This window comes from Chiloscyllium punctatum, chromosome 3 (assembly GCF_047496795.1).
Source record: "Chiloscyllium punctatum isolate Juve2018m chromosome 3, sChiPun1.3, whole genome shotgun sequence".
NCBI classification, from domain to species: Eukaryota; Metazoa; Chordata; class Chondrichthyes; order Orectolobiformes; family Hemiscylliidae; genus Chiloscyllium; species Chiloscyllium punctatum.
In genome coordinates, this window is record NC_092741.1 from 552,497 (window position 1) to 576,374 (window position 23,878).

Consider the following 23,878-nt stretch of genomic DNA (forward strand, 5'->3'; position numbering starts at 1 on the left):
CTCTCGGGCTCAGAGAGTGACAGGAGTCTCTCCCTCTCGGGCTCAGACAGTGACAGGAGTCTCTCCCTCTCTGTCTCAGACAGTGACAGGAGTCTCTCCCTCTCGGGCTCAGAGAGTGACAGGAGTCTCTCCCTCTCGGGCTCAGAGAGTGACAGGAGTCTCTCCCTCTCTGTCTCAGACAGTGAAAGGAGTCTCTCCCTCTCGGGCTCAGAGAGTGACAGGAGTCTCTCCCTCTCCGTCTCAGACAGTGACAGGAGTCTCTCCCTCTCGGGCTCAGAGAGTGACAGGAGTCTCTCCCTCTCGGGCTCAGAGAGTGACAGGAGTCTCTCCCTCTCTGTCTCAGACAGTGACAGGAGTCTCTTCCTCTCGGGCTCAGAGAGTGACAGGAGTCTCTCCCTCTCTGTCTCAGAGAGTGACAGGAGTCTCTCCCTCTCGGGCTCAGAGAGTGACACGAGTCTCTCCCTCTCGGGCTCAGAGAGTGACAGGAGTCTCTCCATCTTGGGCTCAGAGAGTGACAGGAGTCTCTCCCTCTCGGGCTCAGACAGTGACAGGAGTCTCTCCCTCTCTGTCTCAGACAGTGACAGGGGTCTCTCCCTCTCTGTCTCAGACAGTGACAGGAGTCTCTCCCTCTCGGGCTCAGAGAGTGACAGGAGTCTCTCCCTCTCTGTCTCAGACAGTGACAGGAGTCTCTCCCTCTCTGTCTCAGACAGTGACAGGAGTCTCTCCCTCTCTGTCTCAGACAGTGACAGGAGTCTCTCCCTCTCTGTCTCAGACAGTGACAGGAGTCTCTCCCTCTCGGGCTCAGAGAGTGACAGGAGTCTCTCCCTCTCTGTCTCAGACAGTGACAGGAGTCTCTCCCTCTCGGGCTCAGAGAGTGACAGGAGTCTCTCCCTCTCCGTCTCAGAGAGCGACAGGAGTCTCTCCCTCTCGGGCTCAGAGAGTGACAGGAGTCTCTCCCTCTCGGGCTCAGAGAGTGACAGGAGTCTCTCCCTCTCGGGCTCAGAGAGTGACAGGAGTCTCTCCCTCTCTGTCTCAGAGAGTGACAGGAGTCTCTCCCTCTCGGGCTCAGAGAGTGACAGGAGTCTCTCCCTCTCTGTCTCAGACAGTGACAGGAGTCTCTCCCTCTCCGTCTCAGAGAGTGACAGGAGTCTCTCCCTCTCGGGCTCAGAGAGTGACAGGAGTCTCTCCCTCTCGGGCTCAGAGAGTGACAGGAGTCTCTCCCTCTCTGTCTCAGAGAGTGACAGGAGTCTCTCCCTCTCTGTCTCAGAGAGTGACAGGAGTCTCTCCCTCTCTGTCTCAGACAGTGACAGGAGTCTCTCCCTCTCCGTCTCAGAGAGTGACAGGAGTCTCTCCCTCTCGGGCTCAGAGAGTGACAGGAGTCTCTCCCTCTCTGTCTCAGACAGTGAAAGGAGTCTCTCCCTCTCTGTCTCATACAGTGACAGGAGTCTCTCCCTCTCCGTCTCAGACAGTGACAGGAGTCTCTCCCTCTCAGGCTCAGAGAGTGACAGGAGTCTCTCCCACTCGGGCTCAGAGAGTGACAGGAGTCTCTCCCTCTCTGTCTCAGAGAGTGACAGGAGTCTCTTCCTCTGTCTCAGACAGTGACAGGAGTCTCTCCCTCTCAGGCTCAGAGAGTGACAGGAGTCTCTCCCACTCGGGCTCAGAGAGTGACAGGAGTCTCTCCCTCTCTGTCTCAGAGAGTGACAGGGGTCTCTTCCTCTCCGTCTCAGAGAGTGACAGGAGTCTCTCCCTCTCTGTCTCAGAGAGTGACAGGAGTCTCTTCCTCTGTCTCAGACAGTGACAGGAGTCTCTCCCTCACTGTCTCAGACACTGACAGGAGTCTCTCCCTCTCGGGCTCAGAGAGTGACAGGAGTCTCTTCCTCTGTCTCAGACAGTGACAGGAGTCTCTCCCTCTCTGTCTCAGACACTGACAGGAGTCTCTCCCTCTCTGTCTCAGACACTGACAGGAGTCTCTCCCTCTCTGTCTCAGACAGTGACAGGAGTCTCTCCCTCTCTGTCTCAGACAGTGACAGGAGTCTCTCCCTCTCTGTCTCAGAGAGTGACAGGAGTCTCTCCCTCTCTGTCTCAGAGAGTGACAGGAGTCTCTCCCTCTCGGGCTCAGACAGTGACAGGAGTCTCTCCCTCTCGGTCTCAGAGAGTGACAGGAGTCTCTCCCTCTCGGGCTCAGACAGTGACAGGAGTCTCTCCCTCTCGGTCTCAGAGAGTGACAGGAGTCTCTCCCTCTCTGTCTCAGACAGTGACAGGAGTCTCTCCCTCTCGGGCTCAGAGAGTGACAGGAGTCTCTCCCTCTCGGGCTCAGAGAGTGACAGGAGTCTCTCCCTCTCGGGCTCAGAGAGTGACAGGAGTCTCTCCATCTCTGTCTCAGAGAGTGACAGGAGTCTCTCCCTCTCCGTCTCAGAGAGTGACAGGAGTCTCTCCCTCTCCGTCTCAGAGAGTGACAGGAGTCTCTCCCTCTCGGGCTCAGAGAGTGACTGGAGTCTCTCCCTCTCGGGCTCAGAGAGTGACAGGAGTCTCTCCCTCTCGGGCTCAGACAGTGACAGGAGTCTCTCCCTCTCGGGCTCAGACAGTGACAGGAGTCTCTCCCTCTCTGTCTCAGAGAGTGACAGGAGTCTCTCCCTCTCTGTCTCAGACAGTGACAGGAGTCTCTCCCTCTCTGTCTCAGACAGTGACAGGAGTCTCTCCCTCTCCGTCTCAGACAGTGACAGGAGTCTCTCCCTCTCGGGCTCAGAGAGTGACAGGAGTCTCTCCCTCTCGGGCTCAGACAGTGACAGGAGTCTCTCCCTCTCGGGCTCAGAGAGTGACAGGAGTCTCTCCCTCTCGGGCTCAGAGAGTGACAGGAGTCTCTCCCTCTCTGTCTCAGACAGTGACAGGAGTCTCTTCCTCTCGGGCTCAGAGAGTGACAGGAGTCTCTCCCTCTCTGTCTCAGAGAGTGACAGGAGTCTCTCCCCCTCGGGCTCAGAGAGTGACAGGAGTCTCTCCCTCTCGGGCTCAGAGAGTGACAGGAGTCTCTCCCTCTCCGTCTCAGACAGTGACAGGAGTCTCTCCCTCTCGGGCTCAGAGAGTGACAGGAGTCTCTCCCTCTCGGGCTCAGAGAGTGACAGGAGTCTCTCCCTCTCCGTCTCAGACAGTGACAGGAGTCTCTCCCTCTCGGGCTCAGAGAGTGACAGGAGTCTCTCCCTCTCCGTCTCAGACAGTGACAGGAGTCTCTCCCTCTCGGGCTCAGAGAGTGACAGGAGTCTCTCCCTCTCCGTCTCAGACAGTGACAGGAGTCTCTCCCTCTCTGTCTCAGAGAGTGACAGGAGTTTCTCCCTCTCGGGCTCAGACAGTGACAGGAGTCTCTCCCTCTCTGTCTCAGACACTGACAGGAGTCTCTCCCTCTCCGTCTCAGAGAGTGACAGGAGTCTCTCCCTCTCGGGCTCAGAGAGTGACAGGAGTCTCTCCCTCTCGGGCTCAGAGAGTGACAGGAGTCTCTCCCTCTCGGGCTCAGAGAGTGACAGGAGTCTCTCCCTCTCGGGCTCAGAGAGTGACAGGAGTCTCTCCCTCTCGGGCTCAGACAGTGACAGGAGTCTCTCCCTCTCGGGCTCAGAGAGTGACAGGAGTCTCTCCCTCTCGGGCTCAGACAGTGACAGGAGTCTCTCCCTCTCGGGCTCAGAGAGTGACAGGAGTCTCTCCCTCTCGGGCTCAGAGAGTGACAGGAGTCTCTCCCTCTCGGGCTCAGAGAGTGACAGGAGTCTCTCCCTCTCTGTCTCAGAGAGTGACAGGAGTCTCTCCCTCTCTGTCTCAGAGAGTGACAGGAGTCTCTCCCTCTCCGTCTCAGACAGTGACAGGAGTCTCTCCCTCTCCGTCTCAGAGAGTGACAGGAGTCTCTCCCTCTCTGTCTCAGACAGTGACAAGAGTCTCTCCCTCTCTGTCTCAGAGAGTGACAGGAGTCTCTCCCTCTCGGGCTCAGAGAGTGACAGGAGTCTCTCCCTCTCTGTCTCAGACAGTGACAAGAGTCTCTCCCTCTCTGTCTCAGAGAGTGACAGGAGTCTCTCCCTCTCGGGCTCAGAGAATGACAGGAGTCTCTCCCTCTCGGGCTCAGAGAGTGACAGGGGTCTCTTCCTCTCCGTCTCAGAGAGTGACAGGAGTCTCTCCCTCTCTGTCTCAGAGAGTGACAGGAGTCTCTTCCTCTGTCTCAGACAGTGACAGGAGTCTCTCCCTCACTGTCTCAGACACTGACAGGAGTCTCTCCCTCTCGGGCTCAGAGAGTGACAGGAGTCTCTTCCTCTGTCTCAGACAGTGACAGGAGTCTCTCCCTCACTGTCTCAGACACTGACAGGAGTCTCTCCCTCTCGGGCTCAGAGAGTGACAGGAGTCTCTCCCTCTCTGTCTCAGACAGTGACAGGAGTCTCTCCCTCTCTGTCTCAGACACTGACAGGAGTCTCTCCCTCTCGGGCTCAGACAGTGACAGGAGTCTCTCCCTCTCGGGCTCAGAGAGTGACAGGAGTCTCTCCCTCTCTGTCTCAGACAGTGACAGGAGTCTCTCCCTCTCGGGCTCAGAGAGTGACAGGAGTCTCTCCCTCTCGGGCTCAGAGAGTGACAGGAGTCTCTCCCTCTCTGTCTCAGAGAGTGACAGGAGTCTCTCCCTCTCTGTCTCAGAGAGTGACAGGAGTCTCTCCCTCTCCGTCTCAGAGAGTGACAGGAGTCTCTCCCTCTCTGTCTCAGACACTGACAGGAGTCTCTCCCTCTCTGTCTCAGACAGTGACAGGAGTCTCTCCCTCTCGGGCTCAGAGAGTGACAGGAGTCTCTCCCTCTCGGGCTCAGAGAGTGACAGGAGTCTCTCCCTCTCTGTCTCAGACACTGACAGGAGTCTCTCCCTCTCTGTCTCAGACACTGACAGGAGTCTCTCCCTCTCTGTCTCTGACAGTGACAGGAGTCTCTCCCTCTCTGTCTCAGACAGTGACAGGAGTCTCTCCCTCTCGGGCTCAGAGAGTGACAGGAGTCTCTCCCTCTCGGGCTCAGAGAGTGACTGGAGTCTCTCCCTCTCGGGCTCAGACAGTGACAGGAGTCTCTCCCTCTCTGTCTCAGAGAGTGACAGGAGTCTCTCCCTCTCTGTCTCAGACAGTGACAGGAGTCTCTCCCTTTCTGTCTCAGAGAGTGACAGGAGTCTCTCCCTCTCTGTCTCAGAGAGTGACAGGAGTCTCTCCCTCTCTGTCTCAGAGAGTGACAGGAGTCTCTCCCTCTCCGTCTCAGAGAGTGACAGGAGTCTCTCCCTCTCGGGCTCAGAGAGTGACAGGAGTCTCTCCCTCTCTGTCTCAGAGAGTGACAGGAGTCTCTCCCTCTCTGTCTCAGACAGTGACAGGAGTCTCTCCCTCTCGGGCTCAGACACTGACAGGAGTCTCTCCCTCTCTGTCTCAGAGAGTGACAGGAGTCTCTCCCTCTCCGTCTCAGAGAGTGACAGGAGTCTCTCCCTCTCTGTCTCAGACAGTGACAGGAGTCTCTCCCTCTCGGGCTCAGACACTGACAGGAGTCTCTCCCTCTCTGTCTCAGAGAGTGACAGGAGTCTCTCCCTCTCTGTCTCAGAGAGTGACAGGAGTCTCTCCCTCTCTGTCTCAGAGAGTGACAGGAGTCTCTCCCTCTCCATCTCAGAGAGCGACAGGAGTCTCTCCCTCTCTGTCTCAGACAGTGACAGGAGTCTCTCCCTCTCGGGCTCAGAGAGTGACAGGAGTCTCTCCCTCTCCGTCTCAGACACTGACAGGAGTCTCTCCCTCTCGGGCTCAGAGAGTGACAGGAGTCTCTCCCTCTCGGGCTCAGACAGTGACAGGAGTCTCTCCCTCTCTGTCTCAGAGAGTGACAGGAGTCTCTCCCTCTCGGGCTCAGACAGTGACAGGAGTCTCTCCCTCTCGGGCTCAGACACTGACAGGAGTCTCTCCCTCTCGGGCTCAGACAGTGACAGGAGTCTCTCCCTTTCTGTCTCAGAGAGTGACAGGAGTCTCTCCCTCTCTGTCTCAGAGAGTGACAGGAGTCTCTCCCTCTCCGTCTCAGAGAGTGACAGGAGTCTCTCCCTCTCCGTCTCAGAGAGTGACAGGAGTCTCTCCCTCTCTGTCTCAGAGAGTGACAGGAGTCTCTCCCTCTCTGTCTCAGACAGTGACAGGAGTCTCTCCCTCTCCGTCTCAGAGAGTGACAGGAGTCTCTCCCTCTCCGTCTCAGAGAGTGACAGGAGTCTCTCCCTCTCGGGCTCAGACACTGACAGGAGTCTCTCCCTCTCCGTCTCAGACAGTGACAGGAGTCTCTCCCTCTCGGGCTCAGAGAGTGACAGGAGTCTCTCCCTCTCGGGCTCAGACAGTGACAGGAGTCTCACCCTCTCGGGCTCAGAGAGTGACAGGAGTCTCTCCCTCTCTGTCTCAGACAGTGACAGGAGTCTCTCCCTCTCGGGCTCAGACAGTGACAGGAGTCTCTCCCTCTCGGGCTCAGACAGTGACAGGAGTCTCTCCCTCTCGGGCTCAGACAGTGACAGGAGTCTCTCCCTCTCGGGCTCAGACAGTGACAGGAGTCTCTCCCTCTCGGGCTCAGAGAGTGACAGGAGTCTCTCCCTCTCTGTCTCAGACAGTGACAGGAGTCTCTCCCTCTCGGGCTCAGAGAGTGACAGGAGTCTCTCCCTCTCTGTCTCAGACAGTGACAGGAGTCTCTCCCTCTCGGGCTCAGAGAGTGACAGGAGTCTCTCCCTCTCGGGCTCAGAGAGTGACAGGAGTCTCTCCCTCTCGGGCTCAGACAGTGACAGGAGTCTCTCCCTCTCGGGCTCAGAGAGTGACAGGAGTCTCTCCCTCTCGGGCTCAGACAGTGACAGGAGTCTCTCCCTCTCGGGCTCAGAGAGTGACAGGAGTCTCTCCCTCTCTGTCTCAGACAGTGACAGGAGTCTCTCCCTCTCTGTCTCAGACAGTGACAGGAGTCTCTCCCTCTCTGTCTCAGAGAGTGACAGGAGTCTCTCCCTCTCCGTCTCAGACACTGACAGGAGTCTCTCCCTCTCCGTCTCAGACACTGACAGGAGTCTCTCCCTCTCCGTCTCAGACACTGACAGGAGTCTCTCCCTCTCCGTCTCAGACACTGACAGGAGTCTCTCCCTCTCTGTCTCAGAGAGTGACAGGAGTCTCTCCCTCTCTGTCTCAGACAGTGACAGGAGTCTCTCCCTCTCCGTCTCCGTCTCAGAGAGTGACAGGAGTCTCTCCCTCTCCGTCTCAGACAGTGACAGGAGTCTCTCCCTCTCCGTCTCAGACAGTGACAGGAGTCTCTCCCTCTCCGTCTCAGAGAGTGACAGGAGTCTCTCCCTCTCGGGCTCAGAGAGTGACAGGAGTCTCTCCCTCTCCGTCTCCGTCTCAGACAGTGACAGGAGTCTCTCCCTCTCTGTCTCAGAGAGTGACAGGAGTCTCTCCCTCTCTGTCTCAGAGAGTGACAGGAGTCTCTCCCTCTCTGTCTCAGACACTGACAGGAGTCTCTCCCTCTCCGTCTCAGACACTGACAGGAGTCTCTCCCTCTCCGTCTCAGAGAGTGACAGGAGTCTCTCCCTCTCTGTCTCAGACAGTGACAGGAGTCTCTCCCTCTCTGTCTCAGAGAGTGACAGGAGTCTCTCCCTCTCCGTCTCAGAGAGTGACAGGAGTCTCTCCCTCTCTGACTCAGAGAGTGACAGGAGTCTCTCCCTCTCTGTCTCAGACAGTGACAGGAGTCTCTCCCTCTCCGTCTCAGAGAGTGACAGGAGTCTCTCCCTCTCCGTCTCAGAGAGTGACAGGAGTCTCTCCCTCTCCGTCTCAGAGAGTGACAGGGGTCTCTCCCTCTCGGGCTCAGAGAGTGACAGGAGTCTCTCCCTCTCCGTCTCAGAGAGTGACAGGAGTCTCTCCCTCTCCGTCTCAGAGAGTGACAGGAGTCTCTCCCTCTCCGTCTCAGAGAGTGACAGGGGTCTCTCCCTCTCGGGCTCAGAGAGTGACAGGAGTCTCTCCCTCTCCGTCTCAGAGAGTGACAGGAGTCTCTCCCTCTCCGTCTCAGAGAGTGACAGGAGTCTCTCCCTCTCGGGCTCAGAGAGTGACAGGAGTCTCTCCCTCTCGGGCTCAGAGAGTGACAGGAGTCTCTCCCTCTCGGGCTCAGAGAGTGACAGGAGTCTCTCCCTCTCGGGCTCAGAGAGTGACAGGAGTCTCTCCCTCTCCGTCTCAGAGAGTGACAGGAGTCTCTCCCTCTCGGGCTCAGACAGTGACAGGAGTCTCTCCCTCTCGGGCTCAGAGAGTGACAGGAGTCTCTCCCTCTCGGGCTCAGAGAGTGACAGGAGTCTCTCCCTCTCCGTCTCAGAGAGTGACAGGAGTCTCTCCCTCTCGGGCTCAGAGAGTGACAGGAGTCTCTCCCTCTCCGTCTCAGACAGTGACAGGAGTCTCTCCCTCTCCGTCTCAGAGAGTGACAGGAGTCTCTCCCTCTCCGTCTCAGACAGTGACAGGAGTCTCTCCCTCTCGGGCTCAGAGAGTGACAGGAGTCTCTCCCTCTCTGTCTCAGACAGTGACAGGAGTCTCTCCCTCTCGGGCTCAGACAGTGACAGGAGTCTCTCCCTCTCGGGCTCAGAGAGTGACAGGAGTCTCTTCCTCTGTCTCAGAGAGTGACAGGAGTCTCTCCCTCTCTGTCTCAGACAGTGACAGGAGTCTCTCCCTCTCCGTCTCAGAGAGTGACAGGAGTCTCTCCCTCTCTGTCTCAGACTGTGACAGGAGTCTCTCCCTCTCTGTCTCAGAGAGTGACAGGAGTCTCTCCCTCTCCGTCTCAGAGAGTGACAGGAGTCTCTCCCTCTCCGTCTCAGAGAGTGACAGGAGTCTCTCCCTCTCTGTCTCAGACAGTGACAGGAGTCTCTCCCTCTCTGTCTCAGACAGTGACAGGAGTCTCTCCCTCTCGGGCTCAGACAGTGACAGGAGTCTCTCCCTCTCTGTCTCAGACAGTGACAGGAGTCTCTCCCTCTCCGTCTCAGAGAGTGACAGGAGTCTCTCCCTCTCTGTCTCAGACAGTGACAGGAGTCTCTCCCTCTCGGGCTCAGAGAGTGACAGGAGTCTCTCCCTCTCCGTCTCAGACAGTGACAGGAGTCTCTCCCTCTCGGGCTCAGACAGTGACAGGAGTCTCTCCCTCTCGGGCTCAGACAGTGACAGGAGTCTCTTCCTCTCTGTCTCAGACAGTGACAGGAGTCTCTCCCTCTCCGTCTCAGAGAGTGACAGGAGTCTCTCCCTCTCGGGCTCAGAGAGTGACAGGAGTCTCTCCCTCTCGGGCTCAGACAGTGACAGGAGTCTCTCCCTCTCGGGCTCAGACAGTGACAGGAGTCTCTCCCTCTCTGTCTCAGACAGTGACAGGAGTCTCTCCCTCTCCGTCTCAGAGAGTGACAGGAGTCTCTCCCTCTCGGGCTCAGAGAGTGACAGGAGTCTCTCCCTCTCTGTCTCAGACAGTGACAGGAGTCTCTCCCTCTCTGTCTCAGAGAGTGACAGGAGTCTCTCCCTCTCTGTCTCAGAGAGTGACAGGAGTCTCTCCCTCTCTGTCTCAGACACTGACAGGAGTCTCTCCCTCTCCGTCTCAGACACTGACAGGAGTCTCTCCCTCTCCGTCTCAGACACTGACAGGAGTCTCTCCCTCTCCGTCTCAGACACTGACAGGAGTCTCTCCCTCTCTGTCTCAGAGAGTGACAGGAGTCTCTCCCTCTCTGTCTCAGACAGTGACAGGAGTCTCTCCCTCTCCGTCTCAGAGAGTGACAGGAGTCTCTCCCTCTCTGTCTCAGACAGTGACAGGAGTCTCTCCCTCTCCGTCTCAGAGAGTGACAGGAGTCTCTCCCTCTCGGGCTCAGAGAGTGACAGGAGTCTCTCCCTCTCGGGCTCAGAGAGTGACAGGAGTCTCTCCCTCTCGGGCTCAGAGAGTGACAGGAGTCTCTCCCTCTCCGTCTCAGAGAGTGACAGGAGTCTCTCCCTCTCGGGCTCAGAGAGTGACAGGAGTCTCTCCCTCTCCGTCTCAGAGAGTGACAGGAGTCTCTCCCTCTCGGGCTCAGAGAGTGACAGGAGTCTCTCCCTCTCCGTCTCAGACAGTGACAGGAGTCTCTCCCTCTCGGGCTCAGAGAGTGACAGGAGTCTCTCCCTCTCTGTCTCAGACAGTGACAGGAGTCTCTCCCTCTCCGTCTCAGAGAGTGACAGGAGTCTCTCCCTCTCGGGCTCAGAGAGTGACAGGAGTCTCTCCCTCTCCGTCTCAGACAGTGACAGGAGTCTCTCCCTCTCTGTCTCAGAGAGTGACAGGAGTCTCTCCCTCTCGGGCTCAGAGAGTGACAGGAGTCTCTCCCTCTCCGTCTCAGACAGTGACAGGAGTCTCTCCCTCTCCGTCTCAGACAGTGACAGGAGTCTCTCCCTCTCGGGCTCAGAGAGTGACAGGAGTCTCTCCCTCTCTGTCTCAGACAGTGACAGGAGTCTCTCCCTCTCGGGCTCAGAGAGTGACAGGAGTCTCTCCCTCTCCGTCTCAGAGAGTGACAGGAGTCTCTCCCTCTCGGGCTCAGAGAGTGACAGGAGTCTCTCCCTCTCGGGCTCAGAGAGTGACAGGAGTCTCTCCCTCTCGGGCTCAGAGAGTGACAGGAGTCTCTCCCTCTCGGGCTCAGAGAGTGACAGGAGTCTCTCCCTCTCCGTCTCAGAGAGTGACAGGAGTCTCTCCCTCTCGGGCTCAGAGAGTGACAGGAGTCTCTCCCTCTCCGTCTCAGACAGTGACAGGAGTCTCTCCCTCTCGGGCTCAGAGAGTGACAGGAGTCTCTCCCTCTCCGTCTCAGACAGTGACAGGAGTCTCTCCCTCTCGGGCTCTGACAGTGATGGGATTTCCTTCCTGATCAGCCACACTGTGGGGAATGGTGTCGCTGTCCCTTCGTCAGACCTTATTCATTCTGGACCAATTAACGAACGGTCTCAGTGGGACCTTATTAAATACAGTTGGTGTTCAAACAGTGATCCCATCAGTCACTCACTCACTCGCACAATCACTCACTCAATCACTCCCTCAATCACTTCCTCAGTCACTCACTCAGTCAGTCACTCAGTCAGTCACTCAGTCACTCACTCGCTCACTCAGTCAGTCACTCATTCCCTCACTCACTCCCTCAGTCACTCACTCAATCACTCCCTCACTCAATCATCCCTCAGTCACTCACTGCCTCACTCACTCACTTACACAATCACTCACTCAATCACTCCCTCACTCACTCAATCACTCCCTCAGTCACTCACTCACTCACTTACACAATCACTCACTCAATCACTCCCTCAGTCACTCACTCACTCACACAATCACTTACTCAATCACTCCTTCAGTCATTCCCTCACTCACTCAATCATCCCTCAGTCACTCACTCACATAATCACTCCCTCAGTCACTCACTCAATCATTCCCTCAGTCACTCACTCACACAATCACTCACTCAATCAATCCCTCAGTCACTCCGTCACTCAATCACTCCCTCAGTCACTCACTCAATCACCCCCTCAGTCACTCACTCAATCACTCCCTCAGTCACTCACTCAGTCACTCACTCAGTCAGTCACTCACTCGCTCACTCAGTCAGTCACTCATTCCCTCACTCACTCCCTCAGTCACTCACTCAATCACCCCCTCAGTCACTCACTCAATCACTCCCTCAGTCACTCCCTCACTCAATCATCCCTCAGTCACTCACTCCCTCACTCACTCACACAATCACTCACTCAATCACTCCCTCAGTCACTCACTCACTCACTTACACAATCACTCCCTCACTCACTCCCTCAGTCACTCACTCACTCACACAATCACTTACTCAATCACTCTTTCAGTCATTCCCTCACTCATTCAATCATCCCTCAGTCACTCACTCACTCACACAATCACTTACTCAATCACTCCTTCAGTCATTCCCTCACTCACTCAATCATCCCTCAGTCACTCACTCACATAATCACTCCCTCAGTCACTCACTCAATCATTCCCTCAGTCACTCCGTCACTCAATCACTCCCTCAGTCACTCACTCAATCACCCCCTCAGTCACTCATTCAATCACTCCCTCAGTCACTCCCTCACTCAATCATCCCTCAGTCACTCCCTCACTCACTCACTTACACAATCACTCACTCAATCACTCCCTCACTCACTCAATCATCCCTCAGTCACTCACTCACTCACTTACACAATCACTCGCACAATCACTCCTCAGTCACTCCCTCACTCACTCACTCCCTCTGTCATTCTCTCAGTCACTCCCTCACTCAATCACTCCCTCAGTCACTCACTTGCACAATCAATCAATCGCTCCCTCAGTCACTCTCTCAGTCACTCCCTCACTCACTCAATCGCTCCCTCAGTCACTCCCTCAGTCACTCCCTCACTCAATCACTCCCTCAGTCACTCACTCACACAATCACTCAATCAATCGCTCCCTCAGTCACTCCTCACTCAATCATCCCTCAGTCACTCACTCACTCAATCACTCCCTCAGTCACTCACTTGCACAATCACTCAATCAATTGCTCCCTCAGTCACTCTCTCAGTCACTCCCTCACTCAATCACTCACTCAGTCACTCACTCGCACAATCACTCACTCAATCACTCCCTCACTCCCTCAGTCACTCACTCGCACAATCACTCACTCAATCACTCCCTCACTCCCTCAGTCACTCACTCGCACAATCACTCACTCAATCACTCCCTCACTCCCTCAGTCACTCACTCGCACAATCACTCCCTCATTCACTCACTCGCACAATCACTCCCTCATTCACTCACTCGCACAATCACTCACTCAATCACTCCCTCAGTCATTCCCTCACTCACTCAATCATTCCCTCAGTCACTCACTCACTCAATCACTCCCTCAGTCACTCAATCACTCAGTCACTCACTCACACAATCACTCTCTCAGTCACTCCCTCAGTCACTCACTCACTCAGTCACTCACTCGCACAATCACTCACTCAGTCACTCTCTCAGTCACTCACTCACTCAATCACTCCCTCAATCACTCCCTCAGTCAATCACTCCCTCAGTCACTCAATCACTCCCTCAGTCATTCCCTCACTCAATCACTCCCTCAGTCACTCACTTGCACAATCACTCAATCAATCGCTCCCTCAGTCACTCTCTCAGTCACTCCCTCACTCACTCAATCGCTCCCTCAGTCACTCCCTCAGTCACTCCCTCACTCAATCACTCCCTCAGTCACTCACTCACACAATCACTCAATCAATCGCTCCCTCAGTCACTCCTCACTCAATCATCCCTCAGTCACTCACTCACTCAATCACTCCCTCAGTCACTCACTTGCACAATCACTCAATCAATTGCTCCCTCAGTCACTCTCTCAGTCACTCCCTCACTCAATCACTCACTCAGTCACTCACTCGCACAATCACTCACTCAATCACTCCCTCACTCCCTCAGTCACTCACTCGCACAATCACTCACTCAATCACTCCCTCACTCCCTCAGTCACTCACTCGCACAATCACTCCCTCATTCACTCACTCGCACAATCACTCACTCAATCACTCCCTCAGTCACTCACTCACTCAATCACTCACTCGCACAATCACTCCCTCAGTCACTCCCTCAGTCACTCCCTCAGTCACTCACTTGCACAATCACTCAATCAATCGCTCCCTCAGTCACTCTCTCAGTCACTCCCTCACTCAATCCTTCCCTCAGTCACTCACTCACTCACTCGCACAATCACTCACTCAATTGCTCCCTCAGTCAGTCCCTCAGTCACTCCCTCACTCGCACAATCACTCACTCAATCACTCCCTGTCATTCCCTCACTCACTCAATCATTCCCTCAGTCACTCCCTCAATCACTCCCTCAGTCACTCCCTCAGTCACTCATTCACTCACTTGCACAATCACTCCCTCAGTCACTCTCTCACTCAGTCATTCCCTTAGTCACTCCCTCAGTCACTCACTCACTCAATCAATCACTCCCTCAGTCACTCCTCAGTGACTCCCTTAGTCACTCCTCAGTCACTCCCTCAGTCACTCTCTCACTCAGTCACTCCCTCAGTCACTCACTCCCTCAGTCACTCACTAACTCAATCACTCCCTCAGTCACTCACTCGCACAATCACTCACTCAATCACTCCCTCAGTCACTCCCTCCCTCAAGTACTCCCTCCCTCAGTGAGTCGCTCGCTCCCTCAGTCACTCATTCAATCACTCCCTCAGTCACTCCTCAGTCACTCCCTCAATCACTCCCTCCCTCACGCACTCCCTCTCTCAGTGAGTCGCTCGCTCCTCAGTCACTCAATCTCCCTCAATCACTCCCTCAGTCACTCCTCAGTCACTCCCTCATTCAATCACTCCCTCAGTCACTCCCTCAGTCACTCCCTCCCTCCCTCCCTCCCTCAGTGAGTCGCTCGCTCCCTCACCAGCGAAGTTGGTCACGATATGCTTGATGCACAGCTCAGAGAGCAGAGGCACTGTGGCCAGGGACCACTCGGGATCCTCGCAATGATTCTCCTCATTCGGCGAGGGTCGTTGGCAGGATTCGGACCCAGGAACTTGGAGGCCCAGGGATTGATGTTCATCGCTGTGATCATGGAGGGAGCAGACACACACAGTCAGAGGTCTTGAGGGAACAGCAGCAGCACACACCTGAGCACACAGGGAGACAACAGTAAACTGAGACAGCGAAACCACAGTCAGAGCCTCTCCAACATAAACCTCCCCTTCTCATGGGGAGCTGAACCCCTGTCCGGCTCGTTCTCTGATCCACCACCTCTCCATCTCTGAGCCAGTCCCTCTCTCAGTCTCTCACACTCCCTCTCTCTCGGACCCATTCTCCATCTCCCTCCACCAATTCCCCCTCTACCTCTCTCTAACCAACCCCCCGACCCCTCCCACACTCACTCTACCCCATCCCTCTCTTCTCTCTCTCTCTCTAACCCATTCCCCCCTCCCCAAACCCACTCCACCCCCCTCCCTCCTCTCTCTCTCTAACCCATTCCCCCCCCCTCTCTCTCTAACCCATCCTTCACCCCCCCCTCACTAACCCACTCCCCTCCCCTCCCTCTCCTCTCTAACCCATTCCCCCCCCTCTCTCTCTAACCCATTCCCTCTCACTCTCTCTCTAACCCATCTCCCTCTCTCACAACCCATTCCCTCCCTCTCTCTCTAACCATCCTCCCCCTCCCCTCTCTATCACCCCCATCCCCTCCCTCTCTCTCTCTAACCATTCCCCTCCCCCCTCTCTCTCTCAAACCCATTCCCCTCCCTCTCTCTCTAACCCATTCCCCCCCCTCTCTCTCTAACCCATTCCCCCCCTCTCTCTCTCTAACCCATTCCCTCTCTCCCTCTCTCTCTAACCCATTCTCTCCTCTCTCTCTAACCCACTCCCCCTCCCCCTCCCTCTCTCTCTCTAACCCATTCCCCCCCCTCTCTCTCTCTAACCCATTCCCCCCCCTCTCTCTCTCTAACCCATTCCCTCTCTCCTCTCTCTCTAACCCATTCTCCCTCTCTCTCTAACCCATTCCCCCCCTCTCTCTCTCTCACCCATTCCCCCCTCTCTCTCTAACCCACTCCCCCTCCCCCTCCCTCTCTCTCTCTAACCCATTCCCCCCCTCTCTCTCTCTAACCCATTCCCCCCTCCCTCTCTCTCTAACCCATTCTCTCTCCTCTCTCTCTAACCCATTCCCTCTCTCCCTCTCTCTCTAACCATTCTCTCCCTCTCTCTCTAACCCATTCTCTCCCTCTCTCTCTAACCCATTCCCCCTCTCTCTCTCTCTCTAACCCATTCCCTTCTCTCTCTCTAATCCATTCCCCCTCTCTCTCTCTCTAACCCATTCTCTCCCTCTCTCTCTAACTCATTCCCCCCCTCTCTCTCTCTAACCCATTCCCCCCCTCTCTCTCTCTAACCCATTCCCCCCCTCTCTCTCTCTAACCCATTCCCCCCCTCTCTCTCTCTAACCCATTCCCCCCCTCTCTCTCTCTCTAACCCATTCCCCCCCTCTCTCTCTCTCTCTCTCTAACCCATTCCCTCACTCTCTCTAACCCATTCTCTCCCTCTCTCTCTAACCCATTCCCTCTCTCTCTCTCTCTCACCCATTCCCCCCCCCTCTCTCCCTCTCTCTCTAACCCATTCCCTCTCTCTCTCTCTCTCACCCATTCCCCCCCCCTCTCTCTCTCTAACCCATTCCCTCTCTCTCTCTATCCATTCCCCCTCTCTCTCTCTCTAACCCATTCTCTCCCTCTCTCTCTAACTCATTCCCCCCCTCTCTCTCTCTAACCCATTCCCCCCTCTCTCTCTCTAACCCATTCCCCCCCTCTCTCTCTCTAACCCATTCCCCCCCTCTCTCTCTCTCTAACCCATTCCCCCCTCTCTCTCTCTCTAACCCATTCCCCCCCCTCCCTCTCTCTCTCTCTAACCCATTCCCTCACTCTCTCTAACCCATTCCCTCTCTCTCTCTCGAACCCATTCCCTCTCTCTCTCTAACCCATCCCTCTCTCTCTCTCTCTCACCCATTCCCCCCCTCTCTTACCCTCTCTAACCCATTCCCTCTCTCTCTCTCTCTCTAACCCATTTCCCCTCTCTCTCTCTCTAACCCATTCCCCCTCTCTCTCTCTCTCACCCATTCCCCCCTCTCTCTCTCTCTCTCTCTAACCCATTCCCTCTCTCTCTCTCTCACCCATTCGCCCCCTCTCTCTCTCTCTCTAAACCATTCCCTCTCTCTCTCTCTCTAACCCATTCCCTCTCTCTCTCTCTCTAACCCATTCCCTCTCTCTCTCTCTAACCCATTCCCCCTCTCTCTCTCTAACCCATTCCCCCCCCTCTCTCTCTCTCACCCATTCCCCCCCTCTCTCTCTCTCTAACCCATTCCCCCTCTCTCTCTCTCTAACCCATTCCCTCTCTCTCTCTCTAACCCATTCCCCCTCTCTCTCTCTAACCCATTCCCCCCCTCTCTCTCTCTCACCCATTCCCCCCCCTCTCTCTCTCTCTCTCTCTCACCCATTCCCCCTCTCTCTCTCTCTCTCACCCTTCCCCCCCTCTCCTCTCTCTCACCCATTCCCCCCTCTCTCTCTCTCTCTCTCTAACCCATTCCCCCTCTCTCTCTCTCTAACCCATTCCCCCCCTCTCTCTCTCTCTCACCCATTCCCCCCCTCTCTCTCTCTCTAACCCATTCCCTCTCTCTCTCTCTCTCTAACCCATTCCTCTCTCTCTCTAACCCATTCCCCCTCCCTCTCTCTCTAATCATTCCCCCCCTCTCTCTCTCTAACCCATTCCCCCTCTCCCTCTAACCCATTCCCCTCTCCCTCTCTCTCTCTCTCTCTCTAACCCATTCCCTCTCTCTCTCTCTCTCTCTCTAACCCATTCCCCCTCCCTCTCTCTCTAATCCATTCCCCCCCCCTCTCTCTCTCTCACCCATTCCCCCCCTCTCTCTCTCTCTCTAACCCATTCCCTCTCTCTCTCTCTCTCTCTAACCCATTCCCCCTCCCTCTCTCTCTAATCCATTCCCCCCCCTCTCTCTCTCTCACCCATTCCCCCCCTCTCTCTCTCTCTCTAACCCATTCCCCCTCTCTCTCTCTCTCTAACCCATTCCCTCTCTCTCTCTCTCTCTCTCTCACCCATTCCCCCTCTCTCTCTCTCTCTAACCCATTCCCTCTCTCTCTCTCTCTCTAATCCATTCCCCCCCCCTCTCTCTCTCTCACCCATTCCCCCCCTCTCTCTCTCTCTCTAACCCATTCCCCCTCTCTCTCTCTCTCTAACCCATTCCCTCTCTCTCTCTCTCTCTCTCTCTCTAACCCATTCCCCCTCTCTCTCTCTCTCTAACCCATTCCCTCTCTCTCTCTCTCTCTCTCTAACCCATTCCCCCTCTCCCTCTCTCTCTAACCCATTCCCTCTCTCTCTCTCTCTCTCTCTCTCTAACCCATTCCCCCTCTCTCTCTCTCTCTAACCCATTCCCTCTCTCTCTCTCTCTCTCTCTAACCCATTCCCTCTCTCTCTCTCTCTCTCTCTAACCCATTCCCCCTCTCTCTCTCTCTCTAACCCATTCCCTCTCTCTCTCTCTCTCTCTCTAACCCATTCCCTCTCTCTCTCTCTCTCTCTCTCTCTAACCCATTCCCCCTCTCTCTCTCTCTCTAACCCATTCCCTCTCTCTCTCTCTCTCTCTCTAACCCATTCCCCCTCTCCCTCTCTCTCTAACCCATTCCCTCTCTCTCTCTCTCTCTCTCTCTCTAACCCATTCCCCCTCTCTCTCTCTCTCTAACCCATTCCCTCTCTCTCTCTCTCTCTCTCTAACCCATTCCCCCTCTCTCTCTCTCTCTAACCCATTCCCTCTCTCTCTCTCTCTCTCTCTAACCCATTCCCCCTCTCCCTCTCTCTCTCTCTCTAACCCATTCTCTCTCTCTCTCTCTCTCTAACCCATTCCCCCTCTCTCACTCTCTCTTGGTTCAGACTCTGTTGACGTTGCTAAGGGCAACAGCTGACGGTTACAGCAATTCCGGGACTGGCCACAGGTGGCGCCTGCGTCCCAAACGGAGCTGCACAGGGGCACGTGACCATTCACGGAAACCCCGCCCCGCCTTAGAGTAAACCACACCCCCATCAATCACAGTAAACCCCGCCCCTATCAATCACTAGTGAACCCCACCCCATCAATCACAGTAAACCCCACCCCCATCAACCACAGTAAACCCCACCCCAATCAATCTCAGTAAACCCCGCCCCCATCAATCACAGTAAACCACATCCCCATCAATCACAGTAAACCCCACCCCTATCAATCACAGTAAACCACACCCCCATCAATCACAGTAAACCCCACCCCCATCAATCACAGTAAACCCCACCCCTATCAATCACAGTAAACCCCGCCCCCATCAATCACAGTAAACCCCACCCCTATCAGTCACAGTAAACCCCGCCCCCATCAATCACAGTAAACCCCACCCCTATCAATCACAGTAAACCCCGCCCCCATCAGTCACAGTAAACCCCGCCCCTATCAGTCACAGTAAACCACACCCCCATCAAACACAGTAAACCCCACCCCTATCAATCACAGTAAACCCCACCCCCATCAATCACAGTAAACCCCGCCCCTATCAATCACAGTAAACCCCGCCCCTATCAATCACAGTAAACCACACCCCCATCAATCACAGTAAACCCCACCATCAATCACAGTAAACCCCGCCCCTATCAATCACAGTAAACCACACCCCCATCAATCACAGTAAACCCCGCCCCTATCAATAACAGTAAACCCCACCCCCATCAATCACAGTAAACTCCGCCCCTATCAATCACAGTAAACTCCGCCCCCATCAATCACAGTAAACCCCACCCCCATCAATCACAGTAAACCCCGCCCCGCCTTAGAGTAAACCACACCCCCATCAAGGTAAAAACAATGACTGCAGATGCTGAAAATCAAATACTGGATTAGTGGTGCTGGAAGAGCACAGCAGTTCAGGCAGCATCCAAGGAGCTGCTGTGCTCTTCCAGCACCACTAATCCACACCCCCATCAATCCTAGTGAACACCACCCCCATCAATCACAGTAAACCCCGCCCCCATCAATCACAGTAAACCCCGCCCCCATCAGTCACAGTAAACCCCGCCCCCATCAGTCACAGTAAACCCCGCCCCATCAATCACAGTAATCCCCGCCCCCATCAGTCACAGTTAACCCCACCCCCATCAATCACAGTAAACCCCGCCCCCATCAATCACAGTAAACCCCGCCCCCATCAAGCACAGTAAACCCCGCCCCATCAATCACAGTATTCCCCGCCCCCATCAGTCACAGTAAACCCCGCCCCTATCAGTCACAGTAAACCCCGCCCCATCAATCACAGTAAACCCCGCCCCATCAATCACAGTATTCCCCGCCCTCATCAGTCACAGTAAACCCCGCCCCTATCAGTCACAGTAAACCACACCCCCATCAATCACAGTAAACCCCACCCCCATCAATCACAGTAAACCCCACCCCCATCAATCACAGTAAACCTCACCTCCACCAATCACAGTAAACCCCACCCCATCAATCACAATAAACCCCGCCCCTATCAATCACAGCAAACCCTGCACCAATCACAGTAAACCCCGCCCCATCAATCACAGTAAACCCCACCCCTATCAATCACAGTAAACCCCACCACTCTCAGTCACAATAAACCCCGCCCCTATCAATCACATTCAACCCCAACCCATCAATCACAATAAACCCCGCCCCTATCAATCACGATAAACCCCGCCCCTCTCAATCACAGTAAACCCCGCCCCTATCAATCACATTGAACCCCAACCCCATCAATCACAATAAACCCCGCCCCTATCAATCACGATAAACCCCGCCCCTATCAATCACAGTAAACCCCGCCCCTATCAATCACATTGAACCCCAACCCCATCAATCACAGTAAACCCCGCCCCTATCAATCACATTGAACCCCAACCCTATCAATCACGATAAACCCCGCCCCTATCAATCACAGTAAACCCCGCCCCTATCAATCACAGTAAACCCCACCCCATCAGTCACAGTAAACCCCACCCCCATCAATCACAGTAAACCCCGCCCCCATCAATCACAGTAAACCCTACCCCCATCAATCACAGTAAACCCCACCCCATCATTCACAGTAAACCCTACCCCCATCAATCACAGTAAACCCCACCCCATCATTCACAGTAAACCCTACCCCCATCAATCACAGTAAACCCCACCCCATCATTCACAGTAAACCCCGCCGCATCACAGTAAACCCCGCGCCTATCAATCACAGTAAACCCCGCCCCCATCAATCACAGTAAACCCCGCCGCATCACAGTAAACCCCACCCATCAATCACAATAAACCCCGCCCCTATCAATCACAGTAAACCCCGCCCCTATCAATCACTGTAAACCCCACCCCATCAGTCACAGTAAACCCCACCCCATCAGTCACAGTAAACCCCACCCCCATCAATCACAGTAAACCACACCCCCATCAATCACAGTAAACCCCACCCCATCAGTCACAGTAAACCCCACCCCATCAGTCACAGTAAACCCCACCCCCATCAATCACAGTAAACCCCACCCCATCAATCACAGTAAACCCCACCCCTATCAATCTCAGTAAACCACACCCCCATCAATCACAGTAAACCCCGCCCCCATCAATCACAGTAAACCCCGCCGCATCACAGTAAACCCCGCCCCTATCAATCACAATAAACCCCGCCCCTATCAATCACAATAAACCCCGCCCCTATCAGTCACAGTGAACCCCACCCCTATCAATCACAGTAAACCCCGCCCCTATCAATCACAGTAAACCCCGCCCCTGTCAATCACAGTGAACACCAGTCCAACATGGTCAATTACAGTCATGTCAACCCCACTGTCTGTCAATCAATGTAGGCCCAACCACCTGTCAATTACAGTAGGCCCCATCCCCTGTCCATCACTGTAGGCACAGCCCCCTGTCCATCACTGTAGGCCCCATCCCCTGTCCATCACTGTAGGCACAGGCCCCTGTCCATCACTGTAGGCACAGCCCCCTGTCCATCACTGTAGGCACAGCCCCCTGTCCATCACTGTAGGCCCCATCCCCTGTCCATCACTGTAGGCACAGCCCCCTGTCCATCACTGTAGGCCCCATCCCCTGTCCACCACTGTAGGCACAGCCCCCTGTCCATCACTGTAGGCACAGCCCCCTGTCCATCACTGTAGGCACAGCCCCCTGTCCATCACTGTAGGCCCCATCCCCTGTCCATCACTGTAGGCCCCATCCCCTGTCCATCACTGTAGGCCCCATCCCCTGTCCATCACTGTAGGCCCCATCCCCTGTCCATCACTGTAGGCACAGCCCCCTGTCCATCACTGTAGGCACAGCCCCCTGTCCATCACTGTAGGCCCCATCCCCTGTCCATCACTGTAGGCCCCATCCCCTGTCCATCACTGTAGGCACAGCCCCCTGTCCATCACTGTAGGCCCCATCCCCTGTCCATCACTGTAGGCACAGCCCCCTGTCCACCACTGTAGGCACAGCCCCCTGTCCATCACTGTAGGCCCCATCCCCTGTCCATCACTGTAGGCACAGCCCCCTGTCCATCACTGTAGGCCCCATCCCCTGTCCATCACTGTAGGCACAGCCCCCTGTCCACCACTGTAGGCACAGCCCCCTGTCCATCACTGTAGGCCCCATCCCCTGTCCATCACTGTAGGCCCCATCCCCTGTCCATCACTGTAGGCCCCATCCCCTGTCCATCACTGTAGGCCCCATCCCCTGTCCATCACTGAAGGCCCCATCCCCTGTCCATCACTGAAGGCCCCATCCCCTGTCCATCACTGAAGGCCCCATCCCCTGTCCATCACTGTAGGCCCCATCCCCTGTCCACCACTGTAGGCCCCATCCCCTGTCCATCACTGTAGGCACAGCCCCCTGTCCATCACTGTAGGCACAGCCCCCTGTCCATCACTGTAGGCACAGCCCCCTGTCCATCACTGTAGGCACAGCCCCCTGTCCATCACTGTAGGCCCCATCCCCTGTCCATCACTGTAGGCACAGCCCCCTGTCCATCACTGTAGGCCCCATCCCCTGTCCATCACTGTAGGCCCCATCCCCTGTCCATCACTGTAGGCACAGCCCCCTGTCCATCACTGTAGGCACAGGCCCCTGTCCATCACTGTAGGCCCCATCCCCTGTCCATCACTGTAGGCACAGCCCACTGTCCATCACTGTAGGCACAGCCCCCTGTCCATCACTGTAGGCACAGGCCCCTGTCCATCACTGTAGGCACAGGCCCCTGTCCATCACTGTAGGCCCCATCCCCTGTCCACCACTGTAGGCACAGCCCACTGTCCATCACTGTAGGCCCCATCCCCTGTCCATCACTGTAGGCACAGCCCCCTGTCCATCACTGTAGGCCCCATCCCCTGTCCATCACTGTAGGCCCCATCCCCTGTCCATCACTGTAGGCCCCATCCCCTGTCCATCACTGTAGGCACAGCCCCCTGTCCATCACTGTAGGCACAGCCCCCTGTCCATCACTGTAGGCACAGCCCCCTGTCCATCACTGTAGGCCCCATCCCCTGTCCATCACTGTAGGCCCCATCCCCTGTCCATCACTGTAGGCCCCATCCCCTGTCCATCACTGTAGGCACAGCCCCCTGTCCATCACTGAAGGCCCCATCCCCTGTCCATCACTGTAGGCCCCATCCCCTGTCCATCACTGTAGGCCCCATCCCCTGTCCATCACTGTAGGCACAGCCCCCTGTCCATCACTGTAGGCACAGCCCCCTGTCCACCACTGTAGGCACAGCCCCCTGTCCATCACTGTAGGCCCCATCCCCTGTCCATCACTGTAGGCACAGCCCCCTGTCCATCACTGTAGGCACAGCCCCCTGTCCACCACTGTAGGCACAGCCCCCTGTCCATCACTGTAGGCCCCATCCCCTGTCCATCACTGTAGGCCCCATCCCCTGTCCACCACTGTAGGCACAGCCCCCTGTCCATCACTGTAGGCCCCATCCCCTGTCCATCACTGTAGGCACAGCCCCCTGTCCATCACTGTAGGCCCCATCCCCTGTCCATCACTGAAGGCCCCATCCCCTGTCCATCACTGTAGGCCCCATCCCCTGTCCATCACTGTAGGCCCCATCCCCTGTCCATCACTGTAGGCACAGCCCCCTGTCCACCACTGTAGGCACAGCCCCCTGTCCATCACTGTAGGCACAGCCCCCTGTCCATCACTGTAGGCCCCATCCCCTGTCCATCACTGTAGGCCCCATCCCCTGTCCATCACTGTAGGCCCCATCCCCTGTCCATCACTGTAGGCCCCATCCCCTGTCCATCACTGTAGGCACAGCCCCCTGTCCATCACTGTAGGCACAG

The 23,878-nt window shown here is 55.8% G+C and overlaps 1 protein-coding gene across 1 annotated transcript in view; it reads right to left on the reverse strand.

Moving 5' to 3' along the window:
* LOC140455215 (dynein regulatory complex subunit 5-like) overlaps positions 1–18,512 on the reverse strand; it is a 58,518-nt gene extending 40,006 nt beyond the window's left edge. Inside the window, 3 exon segments of the mRNA XM_072549938.1 lie at positions 14,420–14,500; positions 14,503–14,645; positions 18,427–18,512. Coding sequence (XP_072406039.1) covers positions 14,420–14,500; positions 14,503–14,590 — 169 coding nt within the window. The 5' untranslated portion in view covers positions 14,591–14,645; positions 18,427–18,512.
* Positions 18,513–23,878: the final 5,366 nt, after the last annotated feature.